Here is a 27,297-nt window from a genome sequence, read left to right as displayed (position 1 = left end):
CCAGGCTCCACACTGGGCTCTCCCGCCCTGTAGGCCCAGAACTCACCGAGCCAAAGATTTTACTGATGGCAGCCTCAATCTGGAAGTCTGTGGATCCCTGGTCCATGTTGGCGCTCACCATGTAAGCCATGGACTGAGATCGCATGGTGGGGACACAGGAAGGAAAAGGACGGCGTCAGACTGGCCCTGATGGCCCAGAGCCCCCAGGACCAAGTCTGCCGTAGCTCCCCTCGCCTTCACCTTCTAGCTCCACCTGTTGGGCTTGGTGAAATATCTGGTCCCCGGAGATGGTTCAGCGGGGGCTTGTAGCCATGTGACTTGTTTGAAAGGGGTGAAGAAGTAAGGGTGGGGGGCAAGCGGAATAAAGTTTGAGTGGGTCTGGGAGATCGGCACAGCTTCCCGAGCCGACTGCGCCCCCCCGCATCCCCTAGGGCATTGGTGTGGAGCTGGAGACCCACTGCCCCAGGTGCTGCTGGGGGTTGTAGTCCAACCGCCGGGGGAGACGGCAGGGAGGGGGTGGGCAGGGGAGAAGGAGAGCCTTACCTCAGTCACATACTGCAGCATCGCCATCCGGGCCAGCTTCTCTTGAATCAACCCAAAGTTGTGAATTTTCTCCCCAAACTGGGTACGATTAGCAGCATGATCCACCTGGAAGAGGGCACATGTGTTGCGTTGTGGTTCTGTAGGCCCCCGCCCCCAAGGGGCAGGGCTGAGAGGGATGGGCCCACAGAGACCTGGGTGTCAGGGGAAGGGAAGATGCTTACCGCCTTTGCAATGATGCCCCTCATGGTGCCCGCAAGGGCTGCGGCCATGCCGAACCTTCCGTTGTTGAGGATGTGCATGGCGACCTTGAAGCCACTCCCCACCTCCCCAAGCACGTTCTCTGCTGGCACCTGCACACTGTCAAAGTACACCTCTGCCGTGTTGGAGGCTTTGATGCCCATCTTCTTCTCAGGGGGCCCGCTGTGACAGGGCAGGACAGGGAAGCAGAGGTGTGCTCAACAGGTAGCCATGGGTGGGGTGGGGGGTGGGGATACCTTTCTTAGGAGCCAGGGAGGAATCGCAGCTGCCAGCATAGGAGAGGGTGCAGGCAACAGGCTTCCATGCTCACAGGGTAGATGCCTGGTTTTCTGTCCTACTGTATGTTGGGCTCACTGCTTGTGGAAGCTAAAGCTTTATATTAGTTCCATGCAGTTTAATCCCAAAGCGAACAAGCCATCCAGCTACTTGGGGTTTTGCACACATCCCCAGGGTGACCTGTAACACCATCTGCCCTGGACTTCAGTGCTGCCCCCACCTGGCTCCACTGCTTGCTTCCTCCCCAAACCCACTCACTGGGTAACACCTCCAAAGCTCCTCTCCACCACAAAAGCTGTGATCTTCTCCTTCACAGCCCCCGTGGCTGTATCTGTAACTGGTGTCTTGGCAAAGACCGTGAAGACATCTGCCAGGCCCCCATTACTATGGAAAAACGAGGGGCTATCAGGGTGTGGGAGACAGAGCAGGGGGGGGGCCTGAAGTTAGGAAGAGGTGGAGGGAGAGGACAGGGTGGTATGGGGGTTGTAGAGGGATTGCCTGATCCAGATCTTGCTTCCATTGAGGGTATAGTATTTTCCACAGGGGCTGGGCACAGCTGATGATCGGATGGAGGCTGCATCTGACCCACTGGAGGGCTCCGTTAGACAGAAAGCAGCTATGCTCTCCCCTGTGGGTGAGAGCACCTTTAAACTGGGTGCTGACAGGCAGAGGCCCCTCGCTGTCTGCACCCTGCCTGCAGCCGTTCCCTCAGTGCTCCTGGAAATGCTCAGCTTCACTCCTTCCCAGAACCCCCATGTACTGAGCCACCCAGCTGTGTGGTGGCATCTGTACCCAGCCCAGGACACCCCCAGTTGCTGGGGCTCCTAGAGCCGCCTCACCAGATGCCAGTTTGGGGAGGTATTTTTCTTTCTGGGCCTTTGTGCCAAAGAGCAGGATGCCTTTGAAGCCGATGCTCTGATGGGCTCCCAGGGTGATGCCCACACCAAGGTCATGCGTGCCCACGATCTCCACCAAGCGGGCATACTGGGGGGAAAAGCAGTGTCAGGGGTTAACTGACTGCGTGGGGGGGGGGGGAGGGGTCTTGGCAGGGCCAAATAGGGGCATCCCTACATAGTGACTGGAGAGAATCTTCCCATGGTAGAATGGGAACCTGGTCTGGAGGCTTCCCACCTACCATTAGGGCATGTGAGCCTGGGTGAATTCTGTGGCCCGGAGGGATATCATATAGTTTGGTATTTTGTTGGGAAATGTGTTATGTACTGGGAACAGAGCCATGTTTTTTGTTTTGAAAGATGTACATATTGGCACAGTCAACATCACACAGGCTCCCCTTAATTGACAAACCTAAACTCTAGGTCACATGAGGAAGGCGCTTAATCAGCAATGTTGGAATAGCCTGCGATGCTGGCAGTGACCAGGGCTCCCTCACCTGGGTGTTGCAGAGGCCCACACCACCCAGCTCGCTGGGTACTTGCAGACCAAAGGCCCCCAGCTCCTTGAGGCCTTGCAGGGTGGTCTCCTCCACCTTCTCCAACGTGTCATTCTTGGCAGGATCGTTCACTTCCTGGAGAAGGCACAGGATGTCGTATCCAGGCTCCCTTTAGGCTGTTGAACACCTCTGCCATCCCATCAGGGACCGAAGCCCTCTGTCCCCAACCCCTGTCCTTCCTCACCTCAAAGAAACGGGACACAGGCCCCACCAGTTCTTTGAGAAACTGGATCTGCTCCTCACTGAGTACTGTGGGGGAGAAGGATAGGCTGGTCAGGTCACTGGGGAAGTGGAGAGGCCCTGCCCTGCCCCGCCCTGACGACTACTTACCAGATGGGTAAGGGAACACCTGATCGGTGGTGAGCTGACCCTTGAACATCCCCGCAGCAAAGGACTTGGATTCCTGCGCAGGGAGAAGGGGGTTTCAGCGAGCTGTCTGCTGCAGTGGGTGAGCCCCTGGCCTAGGTCCTCCCGGTATGGAGGCCACGTACCGCCTTGGCCTGCTTGTCCCTGGTCGGAGCCTCAGAGGAGTGGGAATCTGACTTCTCCAGAACCGCCTGGGGAAAGGGACAGTTAGCGAGGCCCGGTAAGGGGCTCCCGAGGAGCTGGAGACCACAGGGGAAGCGCTGGGTGCGGGCGGAGGCGGACGCGGCAACCTTTCCCCTACTTCCATCATCAGGGCACCCTGGCCTGCCCTTTCCCCTACTTTCGGCGCCACCGCGGGCGCCAGGTGTCCGGGACGGAGAGGGAGACCCCTGCCGGCGGCGGGGAAGGGGGAGCCGAGGCGGACTCCCCCTCCCGCTCCGCGCGTCCCGGGCCGCCGTCACTCACCTGAGCGGCCCCACTGGCATAGGATCGGCGGACCGGACCGGGCGGGGGCTGCCCCAGGAGTGCGCTGGGCCGCGAGCTGTGGGGAGCAGGGAGGGGCTCAGTCCGGGTCCCCGGTCCCGCTGCCACCCCGGCCCTGCCCTGCTCTCCTGTCTGACTCGCACCTTCCGACCCCCAGCCTCCGCAGCTGCCGCCCCACGCTCGGGGCCATCCGTGCCGCCTGCATCTCCCAACCACTCCGGCCGCTGCGGACCTGATCGCAGACCTAGCGCCGTCCACCCGTCTGCCAAAGTCTGGCTGCCCTGGTCCGGTCTTGACTCATCGTCCACAATGCACCGGGGGGACTGGGCTTCCGGCCGCCAGCGCATGCTGGGAGATGTAGTTCCGGGGCGGGGCGGAGCCTCCCCCACCCCGCCCCTGCATTCTGGTTAACCTAGGGCTATCTCCAGATGTTCCCGTCTCTCCCAAACGCCTTCGTCCCACCGGGCCGAACTCGAGTGTAGCCCTCGGAAGGGGCGATGGGATAGGCTGGGGCGGAAGGAGGAGGAGCTCAGGCTTTTGCAGCCGGAGGAATGGAGGGTGGGCCAACAGGAGGACTTCCCTGGTGGAGTTGGAAAGGAGAGGTGGGAGAAAAAAAATGTAAGACGGCAGAAGCAGGGGCAGACGACTCTATGGAGTCCCTTGTGAAACCCATCTCCATCAACACGAGAGGGAGGGACATGGTGGCGTGGGGCGGCCCAGGCATATTCTCCTGAGACCTGAGGTGTCACTAACTTTAGAAACACCTGAATTCTCACCGTAGGGCCCTCCCCTCCCTTCCCCTCTGCAAATTCACCGCCTCCCCATTGGGGCGCTGGAGACCTTCCCCAGCAGGTGTCTCTTTCTCTGCCCTTGTTTCCTCCAGAGACTGTGTGACATCCTGGACTCTTCCCAGGGGGAGTGGAACTGTAGGGATTCTCCTCCCACCCACTCTCGCCACACACACCTACTTCCCTAGCCCTGGGTCAAGGAGTCCCAGGTCATGTATAGGTCGTGTATACTCCTGCCCTGAGGACACACCCAGTGGGGAGAGGTCTGGGCTGGGGCTGCAGGAGCCTCCTTGGGGACACCTCCCCACCCCCCCCACCCCCCACCCCCGTTCCCAGTGCCCAGTTCCTCTGAAAAGTGCAGCAAACTCACCCCTGGCTTTGAGAAGAGAGACCATTGTGCCAGGCGACCCAGGGGGTTAGGACAGGACTGCCCACTTTGGTGGCTGGCTAAAGGCTGGAACCTGGTGGGGAGGCAGCTCAGCTCCAACCCTGGGGATTAGGGAGATTAAAATCAGAGAGGAGAGATGTCTGAGAGACCCAGAGGTGAAACTGGAGAGTCCCGTGGAGGAAAGGCCTGGGGGCGGAGCCGAGTGGGGCTGGGACTTGAGGACCCTCGGGCTGATCCTTCCCCACCCCACTTAAGCCCAGGGAGAGGGGACAGGCTAGGGGAGGCGAGTGAGCCGCGCCTTGGTCCATGGGTCTCTTCCCCGTCCCATTCCTCCCTTGCTTGCATTTCACCAGCTCCCCGGTCAGCCCTCTGGCTCCTGGCCCCCCCACTGTTGCGATGGGCGCCCCCTCTCTTGGCTGTCCTGCACAGTGACCTCTTCCAGGCCCTGCTGGGTGAGTAGCCCTGATTCTCTGGGGAGGCTGGGGTGTGAAGGGCTGGCCTGGGCCTGCTAGGGCAGTGAACACACTTGGGGGACTGTCGGGTTGGCAGCCAGGAGGCCCTGGGGTGCCAGCAGCAGTCAGGGCAGGTTGTGGGGGCAGGGGAGCCCCCCTAGATGGGGTGGGGGAGGGTAACTCAGCTGTATTCTGGTGACAGACATCCTGGACTATTACGAGGCTTCCATCTCGGAGAGCCAGGTAAGGGGGTGAGGTGGGGCGCCTCCCCAGAGGGGCAGGCAGGACAGGGGCCGAGCTGCTGCCCCACACTTGGGGGCCTTGAAGACAGACTTCTGAGCCCAGGGTGCAGAGAATCCCAGACTCCTGGGTCCTGTTGGTCCCTTTCCCCTTCTGCTTCCCCGCCTCCCTCCTCCCTTGGCCCCAATTTCGGGCATAAGGAGTCCAGCACAGAATTACTTCTCATCCTTCCTCCTGTGCAGCCTGAGGGAGAGCTGCCCCCCCCCCCGCCCCCCCCACCTGCCCACCCAGACCTCCCCCTCCCGCCAGCCAGCACTGCAACTAGCACGGGTGCTCCGAGCCCCACAGCAGGTGCTTCCTCTCCTGAGACCCAGGAGGCCTCCTGATCTCTGGCGCTGGTGCCTGGCCAGGCCTCCATCTTTGCCTCGGGGCCTGTCTGCCTCCGCTCTGCTCTCCTCTCCCATTATCCGGGTTCCTGCCGGCACCGAAGCAGTTAACTCTGCCAAGGCACCCCCCCCATCCTCGCTCCTCGCTCCCTCCCTCCCTCCCCCTGCTTCCTCTCTCCTCCTCTCTCCCCTTCCCTCCTCGGCTCCAAGGCTCCCTCGGCCGCTGCCGCCTCCAACCCCCCCACCCCACTCCCCCGCCGCGGCCCTAGCCCCTGGCCGGCAGGCAAGACCCTCCCCTACCCCGGGGCTCCCTGAAATCCAGTTCCCCTCCCCCACCCCAGCTCATGCCCCAGCCCCCGAACTCCGGGGCTGCCAGCCCCCGGTGCCCCCGCCCCTCCTGAGAATCGGGGTGTGCTCCCCAGGCCACCTCCCCTCCACTGGGGACCCCCTTCTAGGGCCCCCTTCCCCTCCCTCCCACGCACCCCTCCCCTTCCCTTCTCCAACCCCCTCTTTCCCCTCTCACCCCTCCCCCCATCCTGGCCCCCCCTGCAAAAGTGGGGTGCGGAGGGGGGAGGGGTGAGAACCCACAGAGGGGAGGAACGAAACTCCGATGAAGTCAGAGCCCCTTACCCGCCGCCGCGGCCAGCCCCCCCAACATGGACTGTCTCTGTATAGTGACAACCAAGGTAAGCACGATAGGGGGGCTCTCAACTGGGGGGAGGGTATGAGTTTGTGGGGAGGGGTTAGGCAGGCCTGATCTGGGGCTGGGGGCTGGGAGTGTACTGGGGGGTCATGATTTACTTTGGGGGTTCACATCTGAGATCGTGCTAGGTTTGGCCACAGGTGCCCCCTGGAGTGATCTCTTTGTACCTGTAGAGAAATGGAAAATTTGGGCTGTTTTGTGGTTTGGGGGGGCTGGTGGGTTTTGGGGTTCACCAATGATGTTTGAGGGAGACTTATTTAAGGAGAAGCCTGGCTCACATGGGAGTCCTGCTCTTGTGCATTAGAAGGTGGACTGTGTGAGGGGGGGTTCTCTTCCCTCCTGAGGGACAAACTGGCTTCTGGGTGTCTCGTCCAATTTCAGGGGGCTCTTGGCATGGGGGTAGACGGTTATTGGCTGTGAGTGCCTGACTGGTCTGGGGGTGTTAGCTGGCAGAGAAGGGGTGGGCCTTCAACCTATAGAGCAAGCGTCTCGTGGTGGATACATTTGGGGGTACGCTCAATTACGGGGAACTGGGAATTCAGGGTTTGATCCTATAGAGCGGGATAGTTGGGAGTTGTCAGAGGGCTAGCGCCTGACACAGGATCACCTGAGGGAATGGACCAGGTGAGGTGAGGATTTGGGGTGCTCCCTTGGGAGGAGAGGCTTGCAGCAGTGGAGGATGCCAGACCCTGAGGAGGAGGAGGAGGAGAGCTTTGGGGAGAGAGGGGATTTGAGGAGGGGACCAGGTGGGTGGTGCAGAATTTGGGGGTGGCCCAGGCAGGTGCTCAATATCCCTGTCTCCTCCCACACTGTATCCACCCCTTGTTGAGAAAGGAGAAGAGCAGATGGAGGGGCATGTTCCCCTTACCCCTGTCACTTGGCATCAAGGTGGGGGAGGACACCTGGATTTCAGGTTCCCAGGGTGCAAAGGAGCTGGAGGAGGAGGGCAGGGTTGGCAGCAGTGAGGACCGGCAGAGGGGGTCCCCGTGGTTGGAGCCGGAAAGGGCAGCGCTTGGATGGGGAGCACAGGCCAGCTCCTGGTGGGATGCAGAATACCTAGGTCTTGGCTGTGAGGCTCTGGGACTGGCAAGCTGGATGCCTGGTGTGTGGAGGGAGCTTGGGCGGGTGGCAGGCAGCTGGGGGTTGGGGGGTGGGACAGGAAGTGGGGGCCGGGGAGGCGGGGTCCGGGTGAGTCACAGGCTGGGGAGGGGGTTATATTTAGTGGGAACTGCAGCTTCTCAGGGGAGGGAGCTGAGGACACACATGTTCCCTGCCACAAACTCACACATGTGTGTACACATGCATCGTGCACGTGTGAGCATGGATGGAAGAGACTGGAGGCTGGGGACCTCAGGGTCTGGAGTCCCCACACCCTCTGCAGAGCTATTTGCTTGCCCCCCCCCGCCCAGTTCTGTGGGCTCCAGGCTTTCTCCTATGCTGCCACTTCCCCCATGCCCTGGAGTTGCAGTGGATTTTTGCCTCTCGCTTACTCTGGCCTCGTCTCCTCTAATGTCTGTCTGATCCTTTGCTTCTCCTGTCTCCTGCCCTTAGCGTGCCCCTGGCGGCCTCAGCTTTCCTGGCTGTGGTTCCCTGCGTACAGGTGTACCCAGAAAGCCAGTTGGAATGTGGAATGTGTGGGCTCTGCTTCCAACATGGGAACATACATATGCAAGCGAGGGTGAGGGGCTTGCCTGTACTGGCAGCTATTCTGGGAGGGGGAGCTTCTTCATCTCCCTTCCAGACTCCTACTTCTTCGACGGAGCCCAGGGTGAGCGTCCCCGAAGGAAGGAGCCTTGCGCAGAGAGGATCAATCATGCATTTGGGGGCTTTTACAGAGGCGTGGAGGAGACCCAGGCTTGCCACATTCCTTGGCCAGAAAACTTGTCAGTCTCGGGATGACGGAGACTCCAACTCCCATAAGGCCTTGAGGCACCAGAGCCATCAGTGGTAGAGGGTTGCTGTCCGCGGGGCTGTTGGGAGTTGTGGTTCCTCTCTATCCAGGGCAGCGGAGGGTGGCCCCGGGAGGAGCCGGCAGGGGGCACGAGGCACCAGTGTCCCGCCCCCCCCGCCTCTCCCACCAGCGCCCTCCCCCGCCCCCAAGACTCTGGGTGGGGTAGGGGGTGCTCGGGCTCTGCGGTCGGTGCGTTTCCCAGCCCCGTTTGGGAGTCGTCCATCTTCCGTTGCCTATATTTAGATTCGTGCCGCAGTAATTTGGGGAACATGTATGGAATGCCTACCATGCGCCAGGCCCTGTGCTTTGTGCTAACTCCTGCCTTCAGAGCGATCCCTGGGTCTTACTCTGCGCCGGGGTCTCTGCCGGCGTCGGTCTCTGAGAATCTCTCCCACTCCGCCCCCGTCCCTCCCCGTGCTCCCAGCGCTGCTGCCGCCGTTGCCATGGCAACCGGCGACGACTGAGGTTGCGTGGCCGACTGGAGGGGCCGGGCGAGGGTGTCGGAGGGCGGAGCGGAACGGGCGGGGGAGGGGGGAGTGGGGAAAGACTAGGCCGGCGGGGGGGGTGGCTTTGGCCCGAGCCCCGGAGGCGAAGCGGTTAAACCCTCCGGGTGGTCCTCATTGGGCCCTGCCGAGGTGCCGGGGGCGGGGCGGTGTGGCCAGAGGCCTCATTCATTGGCGGCCAGGGGCGTGGCGGAGGGCCAGTGTAGGCGAGGCCGGGGGAGCGAATGGGCGGGAAGTGGACGGAGGCGTGGCCTCCCGGAGGCAGGTGGGTGGGGTCTGGCTTACTCCGTGGAGGGAGGCGGTGGCACCCCTCGGGAAGGGGCGGGGCCTGAGGCCGGCTACCCCGACCGGGATGAGGGCGGGGCTGACCCCGCAGGGGCGTGGCGTGGTCCCCCGTGCCGAGAGGAGTCGCGGGGTCTGAGGGCCTGCAGTCTAAGGGGCTGCGGGGTGCGGGGGTCTTTGGGAAGGAGAATCCAAGGGCTGGGCGATCTGACGTCTCACTTTTCCTAAGATGGAGGCCTGTTCGGATTTCATCAGAGCACAACCTCCTACCTCAGCTCTCTGTTCCAGAGAGACGGTTGCTAGGCGACGGCAAAGTCCATGATTGCTGCGTTGCCAGGCAACAGGGAAACGGAAAATGGAGGGAAAAAGGAAATGGGGGATGGGAGGGGGGTTCTTAAGGGGCCACAGCGCCCACTGGTGGAGAACGAGGGAGTGTGCATTTTCTATTCTAGAAGGAATTTCGAGTCCAGCTCCTTGAGCTCGGGCTCCCTCTGAGGAACCGAGCATCCTATACAGATATAAAACTAGGGCATTGGGGGTCATCTTGGGGGCGTATCCCGCAGATTCCGACCAACGGGACGGGAGTGACATAGGCGAGGTTCTAGGGCAGTCCGTCCTCACTGCCCTGTGTGGGCATTAAAGATAGGCCCGAGGAGAAGCAGATTTGAGAAGACTGCTCACTGGGCTTTAAGAGTTGGGAGGGTGGGCGTTTAATAGGAGAATATTTGGAAGAGTTGCTTTCAGGGTCAGCTGTTTGGGGGGAAGATGGAAACCTGAGAGGCAGTCGTTTTGGGGGTGTTCTGGAGGATTTGTGGGTCACTGCAAATTGCAGGCCAGATCTTACTTTAGATGAATTTTTTTTTGAGGCTTGGATGTGGGGGAGATAGATATTTTTGGGAGCACTCTTCTAACAAAGTTGGAATTCGGAATCATGAAGATGATGTTGAGATGTAGGAAGGGCAGCCAGAAAAAGGAGTAATGTATGAACTTGAGTGAAGGAGATAGGGAAGTATCTTGCAACTTAAAGGTTTAGGAATAAGTTGAAGACATTGCCATTGAATTTGGAGGGTCAGCTTTAAGACACATTAAGGACTCCCAGAAATCGGGCTCTGGTGATATATATTTTTTAAGTTTTTCCTTTTTTTTTTTTTTTTAAGTTACTGATTTAAGTAATCTCTACGCCCAATGTGGAGCTCAAACTCATGGCTCAGAGATCAAGAGTTGCATGCTCTTCCCACTGAGCCAGCCAGAGACCCCACTGGTGGTCCCTGGACCTGCATCCTGGAAAATCATGAGTGTCTCTTTAGATGTAGAGATGTGGCCAGGGGACCCCAAACGGATTTGAAGAATGCTTATTTGGTTGTTTGCACTAGAGCAAGGGTGATATTTGCACTAATTTCAAGGTCTCTGTGAGTGGATGAGGGGATATGATTTTGAAAGGGATGACTTAAAGGGTAGTTTACTTTGAAGGGACAGCCAGTACCTGTGGTCCTCAAACTCTTGGAAAGCATCGTGTTCTCTCAGGTGGGGATGGCTGGACTGCTGGTTAGGATAGTAGCTGTCCTGGCATCTGAGGGGATCCACATCAACCGTCTTTGTGGAGGGGATTGTGGAGGGGGGGCTTGCGGGAGGCATTTTAGATAGTTTGGGGGTCCCTCTGCCGTGAGAGGGAAGTACTTCTTCCTTCTGGAGCCTCGGGCGTCCAGTAGAGAGGAGTGGTCCAGTGAAGTGTGGGAGTAGTTAGGGGTCTGGTGATTTTAGGGGTAGACGATTCGGTGAGAACTGCAGCTATAAATTGGTAAATCTCAGGAGTGTCTGTGCAGAAGGGTCGGAATGGGAGTGTCCTGTGCAAGGTGAAGTCCACAGAGAAACCGCTGGAACCCTGGAAGTTGATAGCTAAGAGGGTCTCCCCTCACCCCCTCTCTCCCATCGTGACGCTCTCCCGCACTGCGCAGGCGCCTCCCCCCCCCTCCGGCCGCAGCCTCCAGTCGCCGCGTCCGCCGCAGCCCCCGCCCCTCTGCCCCTCCCCCTCCCCCAACCCTGGGACCCTCGCTCTCTCCCACCCGCCCCCATCCCCTCAGTCCCCCTCCCCTTCTCCATGTCGGCTCGGAACAGATTCGCCTCCATGTGTCTCTGCGTGGTACGTGCCGCGGTACGGGCTCCGACCCCGCTTCCCTCTTCCCGGACCCCCCAAATCTCAGGGTGCAAGCTTCAAGTGCTGTCGCTCTTCCTTCTGCTTGGCGCGGGGTCCCTGGGTTGCAGTGTCTCGCGGACAGGCGCAGTGGGTCGCCCCTCTTATCAACATATCCACTTCCACTCACACCCCTCTGTTTCGGGGGTGCAAGCCTCGGTTCCAGGTCATTCTATGCAGCTGCGGCTCCAGTGATGAGAGGGCCAAGGGGGGAAGGAGCAACAGCGATCCCCAGGCCTTTTACCTGCCCTAACGCACTGGGGTTTCAGACTTGGTCCCAACGTGGCATAGGCGCTGTTGCTGCTCCAGCCCAGAGTCCCAGTAGGGTAAAAGAGGGGATGCTCCTTTCCTGCCTGCCCTGCTTTACTTGACCGGTAATCTGGGCCCGAAGAGGTGCTGACCCCACCCCCATCTCTCAGTTAGCAGGTATGAGTGGTATCCCCCCATCGCTTCAGACGGTTCCCCTCCACCCCTTACTACATGTCCAATACTCTGAAAATTTCCCAGGAATGGACATAGGGCCTAACCTCCATCAGCCACATTCTGGGAACTTTGGTATCCTCCCCTTGTGCCCCATTTCCCTCACGCTGGCTTCTAAGGCAGAGAAGTCTTTTCCCTTGTCCTAGATGGTTCCCCACCACCACCGTGGGGGTGAGGCAGGCAGAGCCGGCTGCAGTCTCACTGTGACAAAAATTTGCCTTCATCCCCTCTCTAGAATAAATGATGAATTTCTGCAATTCCATTTTCTTTATGTGCACCCCGATATGTCTGCATCACATTCGGGGATCTTTCTTTGTGAGGTGGGCTGAAGATGGAGGGGCCATGGGCTCCCACCCTCCCCCAGACCGGGAGAGGCTAGAAGCTTCCACCCTGGGGCCTTGCCCCGCACCCCGCAGGGTATGGGGACACCCGGCACAGCCAGGAGAGCTGCTTCCTCCCTGCCCCCCTGGACCCCTAGTCCAGGCTGTAGACCACCTTTTCAGGATGTGGAATGAACATCCTCTTTCAGTTTTCGTTACTCTGTTACCAAGATGGCCCCAGCCTTGGGTGTATTTAACTTAGCCCCACCCCCCACCTCCAACTTTTCCTTCTTCTCTGCTTGTTGTGCCCATGGGCTTGAAACCCAGAGCTCAGGATTTTCTTTATGAGTCTGTGGCTTAGAAGATGGAGTGTATCTTGATGAACCCCTGTTTTCCTTCTGAGAGGCACTCCTTGCCTCTCATCTCTGTCATAGGTGGGACAGGCTTCCTGTCGGCGGCCCCACGTCCCTCCCGTTCTCTTGCTGCCCACTTAGCTACAGCCAAACGTGGGTCACATACTGGGAACTTACAGAATCCCACTCTAGCATCAAGCATTGACCTTGGATCTCGCAACTGGTGCCCTCCACATGTTGGGGTACACAGCTTCTCAAATGCTTTTTTGAGAGGAAGTCTGTCTTCTCTTACTATCTGTGTGTCGGGTGGTGGGTGTGGGTGGGGTGGCGTCTGTCTTCTCCAGTCCCCGAGGGAGCCCTGCTTGTGGTACCCTCCTCCTCCTCCCCTGAGCTTGGAGTTTGGGAGGGTCTGCTTGGGGAGAGAGTAGTGTGAGGGCAGAGGCCGATGTGGGAGGGCCCTGGCAGAGTTGCCACCTTCTCTGCGGTCTCGAGCTGGAGACCTGCGCTGTTCCTCTCTCTCTGGCCCCCAGTTAATCTCCTTTCCTGGTGTCCTTGTTAAGCTAGCATGGGAGGTCTGTGAGATGGCTGTGGTTGGTTGGGAAGGGAGTCAGGTGTTGTGTTGGGTCTTGCCCCCTGAAGGCCAGAGGGGGACCAGCAATGGACTCTGAGACTCAGCGCTCTACCCCCTTCCGCATCAGCCAGCCTGGAGTTGACACCCATTCCTGCCCGCCCTCCGAGCCTTACTGCCTCACTTCCTCCCCTTCCTCCCCCATCCCCTTCTAGTATATCCGATTAACTGGCTGGGCTGTGGGCATTGGTAGGGATGGGGCCAGGCATCTGGGGGCCCCTTTGCGGACTACTTGGGAACCAGCTAGGCCAGTGGAAGAGGAGCTGAACTAGTTTAGTGTTGTCCTGCCTGGGGGGCTGATGCAAAGTACCTGCCAGTGCTGGAACAGCCAGTCGCTCTTGGGGTAGAGGCTGCAGTGGGAAGACTGAGGCCTGGAGGAGGGTGGGGCAGGAATGAGATGGGATGTGGGGTGTGTGTGTGTGTGTGTGTGTGTGTATGTGTGAGATGTGGGGTGTGTGTGTGTGTGAGCGCGCTTGCGCTGCAAGTAGAGTATGGAGGGGGGGAGCTTACAGACATGGGGGGAGTGGGGTGAAGAGGAGGAGAAGAATGGAGGTACAAGTGTCAGAGGGCTGGTGATGGGACAGGATGTGTGACAGGGACCTGATGCCTACGGCCCAGGCAAGGGGGGAGAGATGGAGGCTGGAGGAAGGGGTGTGCGGTGTGGAAGGGGGTGGGGAGGGTGGGGGGGCGGCTGGGGGCTGGGACGTGGGGACGGGGGCTGGGATTTCGGCTGGGAGCTGGCAGCCTAGGCGGCACAGGGGCTGGGGGAAGGTGGAGAGTGCAGAACCAATGGCGCTGGAGGGAGGGGGGAGGAACTGGTCTGGCCCCGTGGCCTTCCGCACAGCACTGGAGGGGGGTGGGGATGGGAGTGGGGAGAGGAGGTGGCCAGGCGGCAGCCTGGAGCCCATGGCCCTGGGCCGGCCCCAGTGACGCCTTGGTCCCCATCCCCAGAAATACCGCTACCAAGATGAAGACACGCCCCCTCTGGAGCACAGCCCGGCACACCTCCCCAACCAGGTAAACGCCCCCGAGCTGGTGCACGTGGCGGAGAGGAACTTGTCTCACCTCGAGGCTGTCCACGGGGTCGTGGGCCACGCCCACCTCTCCCCCCTCAAGGTAGGAGACTCGGGCGACCCCCTCCCCAGTGCGGCCCTTGGAACCTCGGAGCGGCGGCCACCGCCAAGGGCTGGTAGGGCCACAGCCGTAGGTGGGCTTGCGAGGCTGGGGCTGGGGCTGCGGCTGCTGGGGCCTGGGGGGGGGAGCAGAGACATCTGATGCCCCAGAGGAGAAACAGAGGCCTGACGAGTGGGAGGGGGCCAGCCCAAAGCCAGGGTGTATGTGCGTGCTCACAGCCAGCCCGGGGCAGAGATGCGTGCACCTCCAGGATGCTCCCGCCCCAGGTCCTCTCCATTCCTTCACACCCCCCACCTCCGTTTCCGTTCCTTGTGTCCTGAGCTCTGTTCAGAGCGCCTGCTGCCCTCATTTGCTCCAGTCCCTTCTCGGCCTCCTCCCCCCACTTCCGGCCTCTGAGCCTGGCTCTCCGCTGTTCCCGCATCTCCAGCCCTTTCTATCTGTCTGGCCGGAGATTCCTGGCAGCCTCCCGGCAGCCACGGGGCCTTTCTGCCTTGGCCCCCCGGCCCCTGGCTGCCCCAGCCTCAGGTCCCCTCCTCCCCGCCTTTGCCTCCCGCTGGCTGGCTGGCTGCTGCTTCTGGATGCTGTCTCTCTCTTCCTCCCACACACTCTCCTGCTGCCTCCCCAAGCCCCAGCTCAGGCCCTCCTCGTGGGGCAGCCAGCTCTCCCTCCCGTGGTTACCCTTCCCTCGTGGTCCCCTCTCCTCTTCCTGTCGCACCTCTCTCTCATCCCACTGCCACCGCCACTGCCCTCACTGCCACCGTGCTTCTTTTCTTCGGGTCCCTCCTGTCCCCTCATTATTACCCACCACCACCTGTTTCCTGCCCCTTCTCCTCCATCGTGCTCGCACTATGTTTTCCCTTCTCAGGGCCACACTGAGATGGAGACACCAGGCGATCCGGGAGGGGCAGGGGTGGGATTCCAGAATCTTGTGGGATGTCCTGGGAAGGGCAAGGCTGCTGACACTGCAACTAGAAGAGGGAGATGAGGAGGCAGGGAGGGGGCGGCAGTAGGTGCAGGCGTGAGGACTCTGAGGATGAGGAGTCCGCAGGGAAGGGAAGACCATTCTGTGGCCCGCAGTCAAATGGAGAGACCACAGAAGGGTCAGAGGCCCCTGGTGCGAGCATGGGCTGGGCAAGCCTGTGAAGTTAGGGCCCGGGTGAGCTGATGGAGGGGAATGGAAATAAAGGCCCATCTGGAGGTGAGGAAACAGCACGGGGTATCCGTGGGAGTGCAGGAAGGCCGACTGGACATGCTCTTTGCGGGATTGGGCCATTAGGTCCCTGCAGGAGGAGACGTGGGAGAGGAAGGTGTGCAAGAAGGTAGTGGGCTGAGGCTAGTGAGCATTGGGATCGGGAGTGGGGGCTCTGGAAGCAAGGAAAGTGGAGAAGAGAGTGCTGGAGGCCCCGATCCCGTGAAGCAGCATCTGGGGGACAGGAGAAGCCTCGATTGGTAGAGGAGATGGGGAGTGGGGTGAGAATGAAGGACTGATTTGGGGACAGAATCCTGAGGGTTTGAAGCTGGGATAAGGGAGACTGGTGGTGATTGATCTCTCCGGGGAATCAGAATGGAGGATGAGGGCCCCACAGAGAGGAGGAGTGGGGCTGGAGGGGCCATAGGGGCCCAAGACTAGGACACAGGCTGGGTTGGCAGGTGGAAACTGTAGGGTGGGACAGAGATACCGTGGAGGGTGTGGGATGCTGTAGAAAGGGATGGGAAGCAGGTGAAGGTAGTTGAGAAGAAGGCTTTTGGGGAAGGAGGCTCTAGGATAAGGATGGGGTGGGGATGGGGGATGGGCTGTGGGATGGGGAACCGACATGTGGATGAGATTTTAGTACCCCGGGGGCCATTGGTTGGATAGCAGCATTTGCTGAGATTTGAAGGGTCAGAGGTTGGTGGTTTTAATAGATTTATGGGTATGAGCTGAAATCTATGACAGAGCTGGAGAGGTAACGTGTGGTGTCAAGAAATAGCAGTAGGAGAGAGGAGGGGCCCCTTTGGAGGGGGAGATCGAAGAGTCTGGGGAATTCGGGATGAGTGCCTCACGCTTGGTAGGCTCCAAATAAATGTTTGTTTAAGGAGGAGATAAGTTGGGGACCCCGGAAGGAAGCTCGTGCCCGCCTCCCCCATTGCCATGGCGGCGGGGCTTCGGTTGCCCTGGCAATTGGGGAAGCCCCTTGGACCGGCCTGAAGCTGGCCCCGCCCCAGAGTCTAGAGACCCTGCTGCGTCGGGGCGATGACGTCAGGACCTGGGCACGCCCGGCTTTAACCCTCTCCCGCGTGTCGCGGGGTGGGGGGGGGAGTAGATGAGGAGATAGGACCCGGATGTCTTTCACCACTCCTTCCTGACGTCCTGTTCACTGCGTAGGGTGAGGGGCGCCGGGCGGGTGCCAGGGGCTCTTGAGGATGTGCTGCGCGCACCAACCTCTTGGGCTTGGACCGCTTTCACCGGGCTCTCGGGGGGGCGGGGCCAGGGCCCAGGAGGCGGGGCTAGCGGATCCCTCTGCCTTCGGGAATCTGGTCGCCCCTAGGCCACGCCCATCTCCCCCCCTCCCGTTGTCCTGGCGACAGGGCCTTCTGGAGGTGGGTCTCCCCAGGCCGTGGCTGGGCTTAGATACCGTTGCTAGGCAACAGAGTCGTTAGAGGAAGGGGTGGATTGGAGGGGGGGGAGGGAGGGGCCTGCAGCTGGGGGAACCCCGGATTCCTGGGACCTACCGGTTAGGGCAAATGTGTGTGATGGTGAGGGGCACATCTGAGGGCGGCTTCTCAAGGTTTCTGGGTGTATATAGGCGGACAGGGGCAGGGATAGGGGCAGGATGGGGGGCAGGACCCGGTGGACATAGAAGCCCAGGGGTGTAAGTGTGTAGCACATAAGGCAGCAGCACCCTGTGGTGTTACATCCGGTGAGAACTACCCCCTTCGCCTGCCCCCCCCTTTACCATCTGCTGCTCCCCCATCTGGTTGTCACTCCCTCCATTACTGCTTTCTCAGACACCTCCTTCCACATTCAGGGGGCCTGGGCCGGGCAGAGTTAGGGCCTGGCACATGTGCGTGTGTGTTTGTGATAGGGGTTGAGCTGGCTCCTTGAGTGGTTCACAAGGAGGCTTGGTTAGGAGGCTGAAAGGGTAGCCGGACTGTGGGGACCCCCGATGACAGGCTTCCTTTTGAGCCAAGACTCAGGCAGCCCTGCATCTCCTTTCCCCTCACAGGCCAATTCTCCTCCTGTGATTGTCAACACAGACACCCTAGAAGCCCCAGGCTATGTGAGTTGTTTAGATTTTAGGGCCCTTGCAGGAGGAAGGAGGGAGGGGGTGGGGTGTGGGCTGGTCCTTGGTTCTGCAGTAGGGGTGCCCATCTCACTGGTTTTGTGTTTCTGATCCATGTTGGAGTTGCAGGTGAACGGGACGGAGGGGGAAATGGAATACGAAGAGATCACATTGGAAAGGGTGAGCAGGCTCCCCATGCCGAGAGCCCCCTGCCTCCCTCTGGGGGCTGTTGTCGGGGCCAATCTCTCAGCTTTGTCCCTGCTCATGGCTCCCGCCCCCCCCCCCCTCACCTTGCCCGGAGCAGGCAGGCAGCAGGCAGCTGGGGGGAGGCCTGACGCTCCTCCCCTCCTTCTGCCCAGGGCAACTCCGGGCTGGGCTTCAGCATCGCAGGTGGCACCGACAACCCACACATTGGCGACGACCCATCCATCTTCATCACCAAGATCATTCCTGGCGGGGCTGCAGCCCAGGATGGCCGCCTCAGGTGGGGAGAGAGGATGGGGGTCAGAATGCTGGTCCCCTCTGAAGGGAGGGCCCTGGTGGCAGAAGCTCCTGGCTCAGGCCCACCTTGCTGCCCCCAGGGTTAACGATAGCATCTTGTTCGTGAATGAAGTGGACGTGCGGGAGGTGACCCACTCCGCTGCAGTGGAGGCCCTCAAGGAGGCGGGCTCCATTGTCCGCCTCTATGTCATGCGCCGGAAGCCCCCAGCTGAGAAGCTCATGGAAATTAAGCTTATCAAGGGCCCTAAAGGTAGTAATCTGTCACATCTCCCAACTCCCCCAGCCCAACCGGTCCCCCCCTGCCCCGAGGCCTGCTCCCCGGCACCGGGCGCCCACCTCTGTCCTGCCTCCTTCCAGGTCTTGGCTTCAGCATCGCGGGGGGTGTAGGGAACCAGCACATCCCTGGAGATAACAGCATCTATGTGACGAAGATCATCGAAGGGGGTGCCGCCCACAAGGACGGGAGGCTGCAGATTGGGGACAAGATCCTAGCGGTGAGGACCTCCATCATTCCCCCAGCTCATGCTTGAGTCTCGCCTCCCGGCCCCCCGGCAGGCCCAGCCTTCCTCATCACCGTCCCCACAGCATGTTTGTCATGGGGCTGTTTCTGGCCCCATCTGAGCTCTCCTTCCTTGGCCCTAGGTCAACAGTGTGGGGCTGGAGGACGTCATGCATGAGGATGCCGTGGCAGCCCTGAAAAACACATATGACGTTGTCTACCTAAAGGTGGCCAAGCCCAGCAATGCCTACCTGAGTGACAGCTATGCTCCCCCAGACATCACAACCTGTGAGAGCCCTCCAAACCTCAAAGCTCCCCATGACCCCGTCCCAGTTACTCCTGTGACATCCCAGGGCCCCGTTCCTCTTCGGATACTTCCCACGAAATAGAAACCACTTCTCATGTTCTGTGGTTGGAGACTCGATGGAAAAATCAGTCACCACAGAAAACCCAGAAAAGATTGTCAATAGTCTCTTCCCCAGAAGGCACAAGGCCCAGATGGTTTTGTGGCTCATTTTTTCAAATCTCTAGGGGAGATATTATTCTTTTTTAATTTTTTAATTTTTTTTTGGGGGGGGGAGAGATTATTCTTACGCTCCTTCTGAGCAAGAGAAAAGATTAAAAAAAATTCACGTTTTATTTTATGAGGGCACTTCAAATGGTCGCAAAGCTGATGTAAAAGAAGGAGAGTATAGGCCTCATTTTGCTTCTGAATAGAGATGTGAAAGTTTATAGTGACGTACTGATAAACTTAGCAGCGGTTTAAGGGGATAACGTTACAAAATAGCATTTGTTTTCAGAAAACTAAAGATGGTTCTGTTTGGGGAAACTTTATTTTTTTTTTAAAGATTTTATTTATTCATGAGAGACACGCAGAGAGAGGCAGAGATAGAGGCAGAGGGAGAAGCAGGCTCCCTTTGGGGAACCCGATGTGGGACTTGATCCCGGGACCCTGGGGTCATGACTTGAGTCAAAGGCAGATGCCCTGAGCCACCCAGGTGCCCGTGTATTGGGAAACTTTTTAATATTTGTTTGAGAGACTAAAATTGTAAGCTCCTTCAACTAGACGTGGGAAGAGACATTGAGGAAATGCAATGTCTGTTTTCACGTGAAAGCTTAGTAAACGAGGAATGCAGACATTTTCCGTACATGAAAAGTAGTTGTCCTACCAAGAGGATCCTTGGCTCCTTGGAGAAGGGGCCAATTCTCAATCTTGGGCCAGAAATGTATGAGATGAGCTTGTAACTTTTTTTTTTTATGTTAGAAAGTGATGGAGATACTCAAGATTGCTAGGTTGTGTTAATGACACAGGATGGGCTCCTACTGGCTCTGCCATCAAAACATTCAATATGTGAAAGTCTGTGAGATCATAATGATGTGTAAGAATAATTGGGTGTCCTTGGAGGATGCTAGGAGACCCATTCATTCTGACACCTGGCAAACACAGAGAAAGAGTGAGGTATTTACGTTCCCTTTCCTATACAAATGACACCTCAGAATTACCAAATTATTGATGTAGCAAAGTTTTTTTTTTTTTTTTTCAAAGATCTTATTTACTTATTCAGGAGAGACACAGAGAGAGGCAGAGACAGGAGAAGCAGGCTCCATGCAAGGAGCCCGATACGGGACTCGATCTTGGGACTCCGGGATCACGCCCTGAGCTGAAGGCAGACGCTTAACCACTGAGCCACCCAGGCATCCTGCAAAGTTCTTTTTAAAAAAAATTTTTTTTTAAAGAAGATTTTACTTATTTATTCATGAGAGACACACAGAGAGAGGCAGAGTCACAGGCAGAAGGAGAAGCAGGCTCCTTGAGGGGAACCTGATGTGGGACTCAATCCCAGGACCCTGGGATCATGACCTGAGCCGAAGGCAGACGTTCAACCACTGAGCCATCCAGGTGTCCCTAAAAACTTATTATTTATTTATTTATTTATTTATTTATTTATTTATTTATTTATTTATAGTAGACTCTACACCCAACATGAGGCTTGAACTCAACCCCTAGATCAAGAGTTGTATGCTCTACCAACTGAGCCAGCCAGGTGCCCCAAGGGAAGGTTCTTTTTTTATAGAATAATTCCTACTGATAAGTGCTTCTACCTCCAAAACAAAAGTAGAATACCCTATTTTGCAATCCCCAATGAACTATCTGAACCAGGTAGTGGTCCTCAGTGGCTGCTAAAGCTGTTGGGTGAAAGGCTGGGGGGAGGGGGAATCAGCTGGCCACCTCTGAACCTGCCAGGTAGTTTCACCTAAGATCACCAGATAGTCTTGTCTCCTGTTGCACAGCTGTCCATTTCTACTGGGTTGTCGATGAAGTATTTGTGCCCCTGAAAAATTGAGCTTGAGTCTGACAAAGTCTCCAGAACGAATTACCAGTTTACTGGAAACAGAGCAGAGGCACATGTTAACACCACCGAAGATGCAAGCAGTCATTTCCCCATTAGAATCAGCCTAATAGAAAATGGGAAATTCTGTTAGATGACCTAGTTTTCCCAACCAACGGATGGCCAACAGAAGGAAGAGAGAGAGAGAGACAGAGAGAGAGAGAGGGAGGCAGGAATTTTATAGATTAAGATATTTCAGAAACAGCACCCAAAAGAAAACCCCCAAAGTCCCGAAGCCTGGTATTCATATTCCCCTTGACTTGAGCACCCCAGGCATACCGAGGACATGTGACCTTCAAATCGATGACCCCCTGGGAAAACCAGCCCCTGATATGGCCTGTGAATCCTGCCCCCCACCATTGCTGGGATGTGATGCCCCCTTCACCCCACTCTCCTGTCTGAGCCCACTCTCCTGATTCCCTCCTGGTTCCCTAGGGAGAAGGTGGGGTGGTGGGTGCTTTCCTTCTCGAAGTTCGATCTTACCCCTTCTCCCACGTCTTCCTCTCTCCAGCTTATTCCCAGCACCTGGACAATGAGATCAGTCACAGCAGTTACCTGGGGACCGACTACCCCACAGCCATGACCCCCACTTCTCCTCGGCGTTACTCCCCGGTGGCCAAGGACCTCCTGGGGGAGGAAGACATTCCCCGGGAACCGAGGCGGATCGTGATCCACCGGGGCTCTACGGGCCTGGGTTTCAACATTGTGGGTGGCGAGGACGGTGAGGGCATCTTCATCTCCTTTATCCTGGCCGGTGGCCCTGCAGACCTCAGCGGGGAGCTGCGGAAGGGCGACCAGATCCTCTCGGTGAGGGAAGGCCTGCCCCTGCCCCCTCACCACTGGGCACCCCCCCTCGCCCCCTGAGGCAGAGCGCAGAGCTCTGGGGTCCAGCTCTGACAACCCGGCCTCTCCCTTGTCTCTAGGTGAATGGCGTGGACCTCCGCAGCGCCAGCCACGAGCAGGCTGCCATCGCCTTGAAGAACGCGGGTCAGACAGTCACCATCATTGCCCAGTATAAACCAGAAGGTACCAGGCCTGAAGCACCCCAGCCTGTGGCTAAGCTGGTCTTCTGGGTGCCAGCCCCTTGGCTTGTGGCTTCTGCCAGGCCCAGTAAGGGCGGCAGGAAGGCCGGGGCCGCAGCTCAGGAACCTTCTGGTCCCTTCTAGAGTACAGCCGATTCGAGGCCAAGATCCATGACCTCCGGGAGCAGCTCATGAACAGTAGCCTCGGCTCAGGAACCGCCTCCCTGCGGAGCAATCCCAAAAGGGGTTTCTACATCAGGTTGGGGTGCTTCCGGGCCAGGCTTGACTTTGTTCTCTGCCCCCTGCCACTGCCCCCCAGATCTTCTCCTCACCCCTACCTACCTCCCACTCCCAGCTGGGCCTGATGCTCTGCCTCTGGCCATGGGCTCAGCCGTATAGGTTAGGGACCTTAGATACTCTGTATCAGCCGGAAGGGGGCCTCTGGGCTGAGTTCCCCTGCTGCCGTCTGGCCCTTGGTTGCCCCTACGTTTCCCCTTGAGACCTCCACAATCTGGTGACATGCAGGTCACTGGCTGGCAGGGCAGGGGCCTCTGGGCTGGGTGGACTGTGGCCTGCGTGGGCACCTCCCCGGGGGTGGCCCAGGGGAGCGGGGTGCCTGGTGTCGTGGGCGCCATGGCTTCTGCCTCCCCAGCCTCCCCTGCCGGGGCTCCGCTGCTGTCCTCAGAACTGTCGCCTCACCTCTTCCCCAAGGCCCAGGCCCGCACTGCTGGCCATCTGCTTTCTGGACACGTTCCCCCGGGATGTCCCACAGGCATCTTAGCTCTACATGTCCTGAGTGGGGGCTCACTGCTTTCTCCCATGTCCTGGAGCTCTGTCTTGCTGCCCCAGCTTTCTCCCTCGCTAACTGGTGCCGTTAACTGGCGCCCATCCACCCAGACTCCTGCCTCCAGGGGGCCTGGCTTGGCCCTGCCCTGCCTGCTGGGCTCTGGTGCCCCCCCGCCCCCCCCCCCCCCACTGCCCTGTCCTGGGTTGGTCTGTTCTGGCTTCCGGGTGTCTCCAGGCCGTCCCAGGTCCCAGAGCGTCTCCCCTTTCACCTCATTGCTGTGCTCCGCATCTTGGCTGCCTCAGTGGTCCTTCCCCTGGCCTGACCCCAGGGGTCGTGGTAGGCTGATAGGAATTCGATACTGGTGGGGCTGATCAGGGATAGCACAGCGGTCCTTTTCTTTCTTAGGACCTTGTGCCGATTCCGGTTTACCTCTGGTTGTCCTGTGCATGCGTGCTGCACACTGCTTCCATGGGAGGGTGGTGTTCCAGATTGTTCTCTAGGAGTTGCGCTGAGTCCGTAGTGGCTCTGGTCCCTGACACAATGTGGACCGAGTGGCAGATGTATTGAGTGTATTGATGGCAGCTCTCAATAGTAGAGCTTTCGGTCCTCCCAGGTTTTGAGTTCCTTGGAGTCCGCGGCCCCTGTGGGCAGGCTGTCAGCCGCTGTGCTTGTCTGGCGGGTCTGGGGGTGCGGGGCGCAGGGGTGGCCTCGGCCCACCTCTGATGGATGGCTGCCTGCCCCCCAGGGCCCTGTTTGATTACGACAAGACCAAGGACTGCGGCTTCCTGAGCCAGGCCCTGAGCTTCCGCTTTGGGGACGTGCTGCACGTCATCGATGCCAGCGACGAAGAGTGGTGGCAGGCGCGGCGGGTCCACTCTGACAGTGAGACGGATGACATCGGCTTCATCCCCAGCAAACGGCGGTGAGGCTCCCAGGCCCACAGCCTTCCTGCCACAGGCACTCAAGGCCCAGAGGTCCCCGGGTGGGCAGCCCCAGGACCTCCTGGGAGGGAGGGTGCCTGGCATCTCCTTACCTGCCCATCCCTCCATGTTCCCCACAGGGTTGAACGACGGGAGTGGTCAAGGTTAAAGGCCAAGGTAGGTCCCGGGAGTGAGCTTGGCGGGGAGGGGCGGGGCAGGTGGGACTCCACCAACACGTGGTCTGCTCTTTCTCCGTAGGATTGGGGCTCCAGCTCTGGATCACAGGGTAGGTAGGGTTCACTCGGCACCCCGGGGTGAGGGAGCCCTGAGCCTCTCTTGATAGCGTCAGGAAGGTGGCAGGGGGTCCCGAGTCCCATCTCCGAGCCCCTCGCAGACGCCCTGCCTCCCACTAGGTCGAGAAGACTCCGTTCTGAGCTATGAGACAGTGACTCAGATGGAAGGTGAGTCCTGGCCCCTGCTGCGCCCCGGCCCTGTCCCTGCTGCACCCCTGCCGCACTCTGCCCAGCCGTCCACCTGAGCTGGTTTTCTGTCCCCAGTTCACTATGCTCGCCCCATCATCATCCTTGGGCCCACCAAGGACCGAGCCAACGATGACCTTCTCTCCGAGTTCCCCGACAAGTTCGGATCCTGTGTTCCCCGTGAGTGCGGGTGGGGCCCCTGGGGCGAGGCAGGGAGGTGGCGTGGCGGTGGGGCCCATGGGGGGGTCTCAGGCAGTGGGCCCGCAGGAGTTGGGGTGTAGGAGGACACGGGTCTTCAGAGGAGGGGGGCCCTGACGGGCACCGCCAGCCCCTGCAGTACTGGTCTCCCTAGATGAGGGTTGGTGGTTAGATCTTCGAGGGGTTGGGTGACTTCCTGGCAGATACAACTCGACCCAAGCGGGAGTACGAGATAGACGGCCGGGACTACCACTTCGTGTCCTCCCGGGAGAAGATGGAGAAGGACATCCAGGCGCACAAGTTCATCGAGGCGGGCCAGTACAATAGCCACCTGTACGGGACGAGCGTCCAGTCCGTGCGGGAGGTGGCCGAGCAGGTAAGGCCCTGTGGGCAGCTGGCCCCTTCCCCTCCCTCTCCCCACCCCATGGCCTTCCCCAGCTCTCTCTAACTCTCTCTCTCTGTCTCTCTCCCCACTGGGTCTCCACTCCCTCCTCCGCCTCTTCCTCCTCCTCTGGGGCAACTCTGGCTGCCTGCTCCCCGCACCTGCTTCCCTGGCTGCTCCCCGACCTGCTCCCCTGCCTCCCTTTCTCCCTCGCTTGTTTCCTGACCCCAAACTCATGCCACCATCTGTTCCCTCTCCTCCCCTTCCCTGTGCCTTGCCCCACTTCTCGTCTCTTCCTGTGGTCTTGCCTGTGGGGCCTTGGCCTCTCCGATGTGGACCCTCCCTCTGCCCTGCTCCCTTGTGGCCCCTGGCCCTTGCCTCTCCCGGGGTCTCTGCCCCCCTGTCCTGCTCCTCCTTTCCCCTGCTGCCCCCAACTCCTGCCTTCTCACCCCCTGTGGCTCCCTTCTCCATCTGCCTCTCCTCCCTCCCACCTGTCTCTCCTTGTTTCTTCCATCTGTCTGTCCTTTGTCTGTCCCCCCCATCCTACTTCCTTTCTTCTGCTGCCCTTCACATCCCCACCCTACATGCTGCCCCACCTTTTGGGTCCCCTTCCTACCTGCCCCTCACCCCTCCTTCTGTGCTGGCTTCTTTCTCTGCTCTGTCCATCCCTTCCTTTATCTCTCTGTCTTTCACTCCCTCTGTTCACAACGCCTCCCACCTTGACTCTGCCCCCGTGTCTGTTGACATCCGTGTCACCTCCCATTTGGCCAACCTCCCGTCCCCCACCTTTCCACGTCCCATGTCCCATGTCCCGTGTCCTGCCTGGCACCTCTATCTGTCCTGCCCGCCCCCCGCCTGCCGGTCCCCTCCGCCCACCCCGCCCATCCCCAGGGGAAGCACTGCATCCTCGATGTCTCGGCCAATGCCGTGCGGCGGCTGCAGGCGGCCCACCTGCACCCTATCGCCATCTTCATCCGCCCCCGCTCCCTGGAGAATGTGCTGTGAGTATGGTCCCTGGGGGAGGCCTCCCCTCTGCCCCCACCCCCTGCATCTGTGGCCCCGGGCCTCAGAGGGCCTCTGGTGACTTCTCCCCTGGCCCTGGATGGGGATCTGCACGAGAGCTGGAACCCAGAGGGTGCAAGGCCCGCCAGGCCTTTCCCTTCCTCTCCAGCCTCAGGGAGAGACTGGGCAGGACTGCCTATCCCAGCAGCCCCCAGGGGGTACACTTGCCAGGGCCTACACCTGCCAGGGTGAGCCAGGGCCTTCCAGGCTAGGCTGTCAGGGGTTAGAGTCCCAGTGCCATCACTGGGGCTGAAGGCCAGAAGGATGAGACTCTGGAGAGGTCCAGGGTGGCCACACCTGGCTGGGGTGGGTCCTGGAGTGGGTGTGTGTGGAGGGGTCAGTGCAGCCCAAGAGGATCCTGGGAATCGTGTGTTTTGCTCTGTGCTCCAAACAAAAACCTGCTGGTGGCCACTTGACATCCCTGGATGAAGGAGGTAAAAGGCAGGTGGGACCTGTGCTCAGGGCTGCATCTGTCTCGCTGTCCACAGAGAGATTAACAAGCGGATCACAGAGGAGCAAGCCCGCAAAGCCTTCGACAGAGCCACCAAGCTGGAGCAGGAATTCACAGAGTGCTTCTCAGGTGAGGCCCGTGGGGTGGACAGATTGGAAGGAGGCTTCCCTGGGTGGATGCCCCACTGTTGGCTGGGGTCTGGCCTCACTCCCTGCTCCACCCCCAGCCATCGTGGAGGGCGACAGCTTTGAGGAGATCTACCACAAGGTGAAGCGTGTCATCGAGGACCTCTCAGGCCCCTACATCTGGGTCCCGGCCCGAGAGAGACTCTGACTCCTGCCCTGCTGTGGCCTGGACTCGCCCCGCCTCCGTCCCGTGGGCCCCTTGGTCTGGACTGAATTGCCCAAGCCCTCTACGCCCCCTAGCCTCCCTCCCGTCCCTTCTTATTTATTTCCTTTCTCACTGGATCCAGCCCTGGAGGGGGGACACTCCCCTGCATGTATCCCCGCACCCCAGGAACCTGGGGTCTGGGGGGGAGCCGGGCTCCTGGTCCCAAGCCCGTGCTCCTGAGGACCCTAGCCCTTGCCCGCCCCCAACGCACACATGAGCCCATCGGGGGCCACCTGCCCTCCCCCACCTCCTCCCACACACATTCCAGAAGTCAGGGCCCCCTCAAGGAGCACCCCGCTGCAGGGACGCAGGGCACAGGCCTCCTCTGTCTCCTGAGGCCAGGCCTGGGTCCCCCCTGCCCCTGTCATAACTCCCCAGGTCCCTTGGTTTAGCATTTATTTTTTTCCCATTTTTTTTCTTCTCAAAGGTGGTTTTTTTGGGGGGATAAGTGGGGGACCCCGCTGTGGGCCCCCTGCCTTCCACGTGCCCCCCACCTTTTTTCTTTGCCGGTTTGCATGAATGGAAGGTTTAATTGTGGCTTTTTTTTTTCCTGGGATTCTTTTCTTTTCTTTTTTTCTTTTTTTCCTTTTTTTTTTTTTCTTTTTGGGGAAAGGGGAGGGTTGGGTCTAGGGAGTGGGAGCGTGGGAGGGAGGGTGGGGGGCAGGGGTCGGGGGTTGTGCGTCTGGGAGCCAGGGGAAGACTGGAAATGCTGCCGCCTTCTGCAATTTATTTATTTTTTTCTTTTGAGAGAGTGAAAGGAAGAGACAGATACTTGAAA

The 27,297-nt window shown here is 59.3% G+C and overlaps 2 protein-coding genes across 15 annotated transcripts in view; one reads left to right on the top strand and one right to left on the bottom strand.

Moving 5' to 3' along the window:
- The window catches only part of ACADVL (acyl-CoA dehydrogenase very long chain), a 5,329-nt gene extending 1,504 nt beyond the window's left edge, over positions 1-3,825 (bottom strand). The window contains exons 1-12 of one of the 2 annotated variants that reach the window (XM_072730167.1): positions 3,609-3,825; positions 3,359-3,434; positions 3,019-3,084; positions 2,858-2,930; positions 2,712-2,776; positions 2,468-2,602; positions 1,917-2,061; positions 1,576-1,705; positions 1,336-1,461; positions 765-963; positions 544-648; positions 47-133 (exon numbers count right to left, since the gene is read on the bottom strand). In XM_072730167.1, coding sequence (XP_072586268.1) covers positions 47-133; positions 544-648; positions 765-963; positions 1,336-1,461; positions 1,576-1,705; positions 1,917-2,061; positions 2,468-2,602; positions 2,712-2,776; positions 2,858-2,906 — 1,041 coding nt within the window. In that variant the 5' untranslated portion in view covers positions 2,907-2,930; positions 3,019-3,084; positions 3,359-3,434; positions 3,609-3,825. Of the gene's footprint in view, positions 1-46; positions 134-543; positions 649-764; positions 964-1,335; positions 1,462-1,575; positions 1,706-1,916; positions 2,062-2,467; positions 2,603-2,711; positions 2,777-2,857; positions 2,931-3,018; positions 3,085-3,358; positions 3,435-3,519 lie in introns of both variants that reach the window. The other variant, XM_072730166.1, reaches the window with a different exon arrangement.
- DLG4 (discs large MAGUK scaffold protein 4) lies at positions 3,747-27,297 on the top strand. Of its 13 annotated transcripts, XM_072730165.1 has the most exons (22): positions 4,684-4,707; positions 4,906-5,004; positions 5,207-5,247; positions 13,993-14,058; positions 17,382-17,435; positions 17,568-17,618; positions 17,798-17,922; positions 18,020-18,189; positions 18,297-18,433; positions 18,582-18,726; positions 21,340-21,635; positions 21,752-21,854; positions 21,995-22,109; positions 23,383-23,559; positions 23,698-23,734; positions 23,816-23,843; positions 23,971-24,018; positions 24,115-24,216; positions 24,438-24,610; positions 25,508-25,617; positions 26,167-26,258; positions 26,356-27,297. In XM_072730165.1, exons 1-22 carry the CDS (start codon positions 4,689-4,691, stop codon positions 26,460-26,462), a joined length of 2,295 nt encoding a protein of 764 aa, XP_072586266.1. In that variant the 5' UTR covers positions 4,684-4,688; the 3' UTR covers positions 26,463-27,297. The 13 variants fall into 13 exon arrangements, 12 of the variants coding, with proteins under 12 accessions (XP_072586259.1, XP_072586264.1, XP_072586265.1 ...); XM_072730158.1 differs by lacking the exons at positions 4,684-4,707; positions 5,207-5,247 and adding an exon at positions 3,747-3,978; XM_072730163.1 differs by lacking the exons at positions 4,684-4,707; positions 5,207-5,247 and adding an exon at positions 3,813-3,994.

The sequence above is a fragment of the Vulpes vulpes genome, chromosome 12, assembly GCF_048418805.1.
Source record: "Vulpes vulpes isolate BD-2025 chromosome 12, VulVul3, whole genome shotgun sequence".
NCBI lineage: Eukaryota > Metazoa > Chordata > Mammalia > Carnivora > Canidae > Vulpes > Vulpes vulpes.
Note: the sequence above shows the minus strand (reverse complement) of the source record. Positions and strands in the feature narration are given on the sequence as shown.

What these genes read in the sequence shown, in the direction of transcription:
- DLG4 (XM_072730165.1), top strand. An exon ending in AGGGCGACCAGATCCTCTCG is followed by an intron (nt 21,636 to 21,751) that starts GTGAGGGAAGGC and finishes CCTTGTCTCTAG; the next exon opens with GTGAATGGCGTGGACCTCCG. An exon ending in GGTCAAGGTTAAAGGCCAAG is followed by an intron (nt 23,735 to 23,815) that starts GTAGGTCCCGGG and finishes CTTTCTCCGTAG; the next exon opens with GATTGGGGCTCCAGCTCTGG.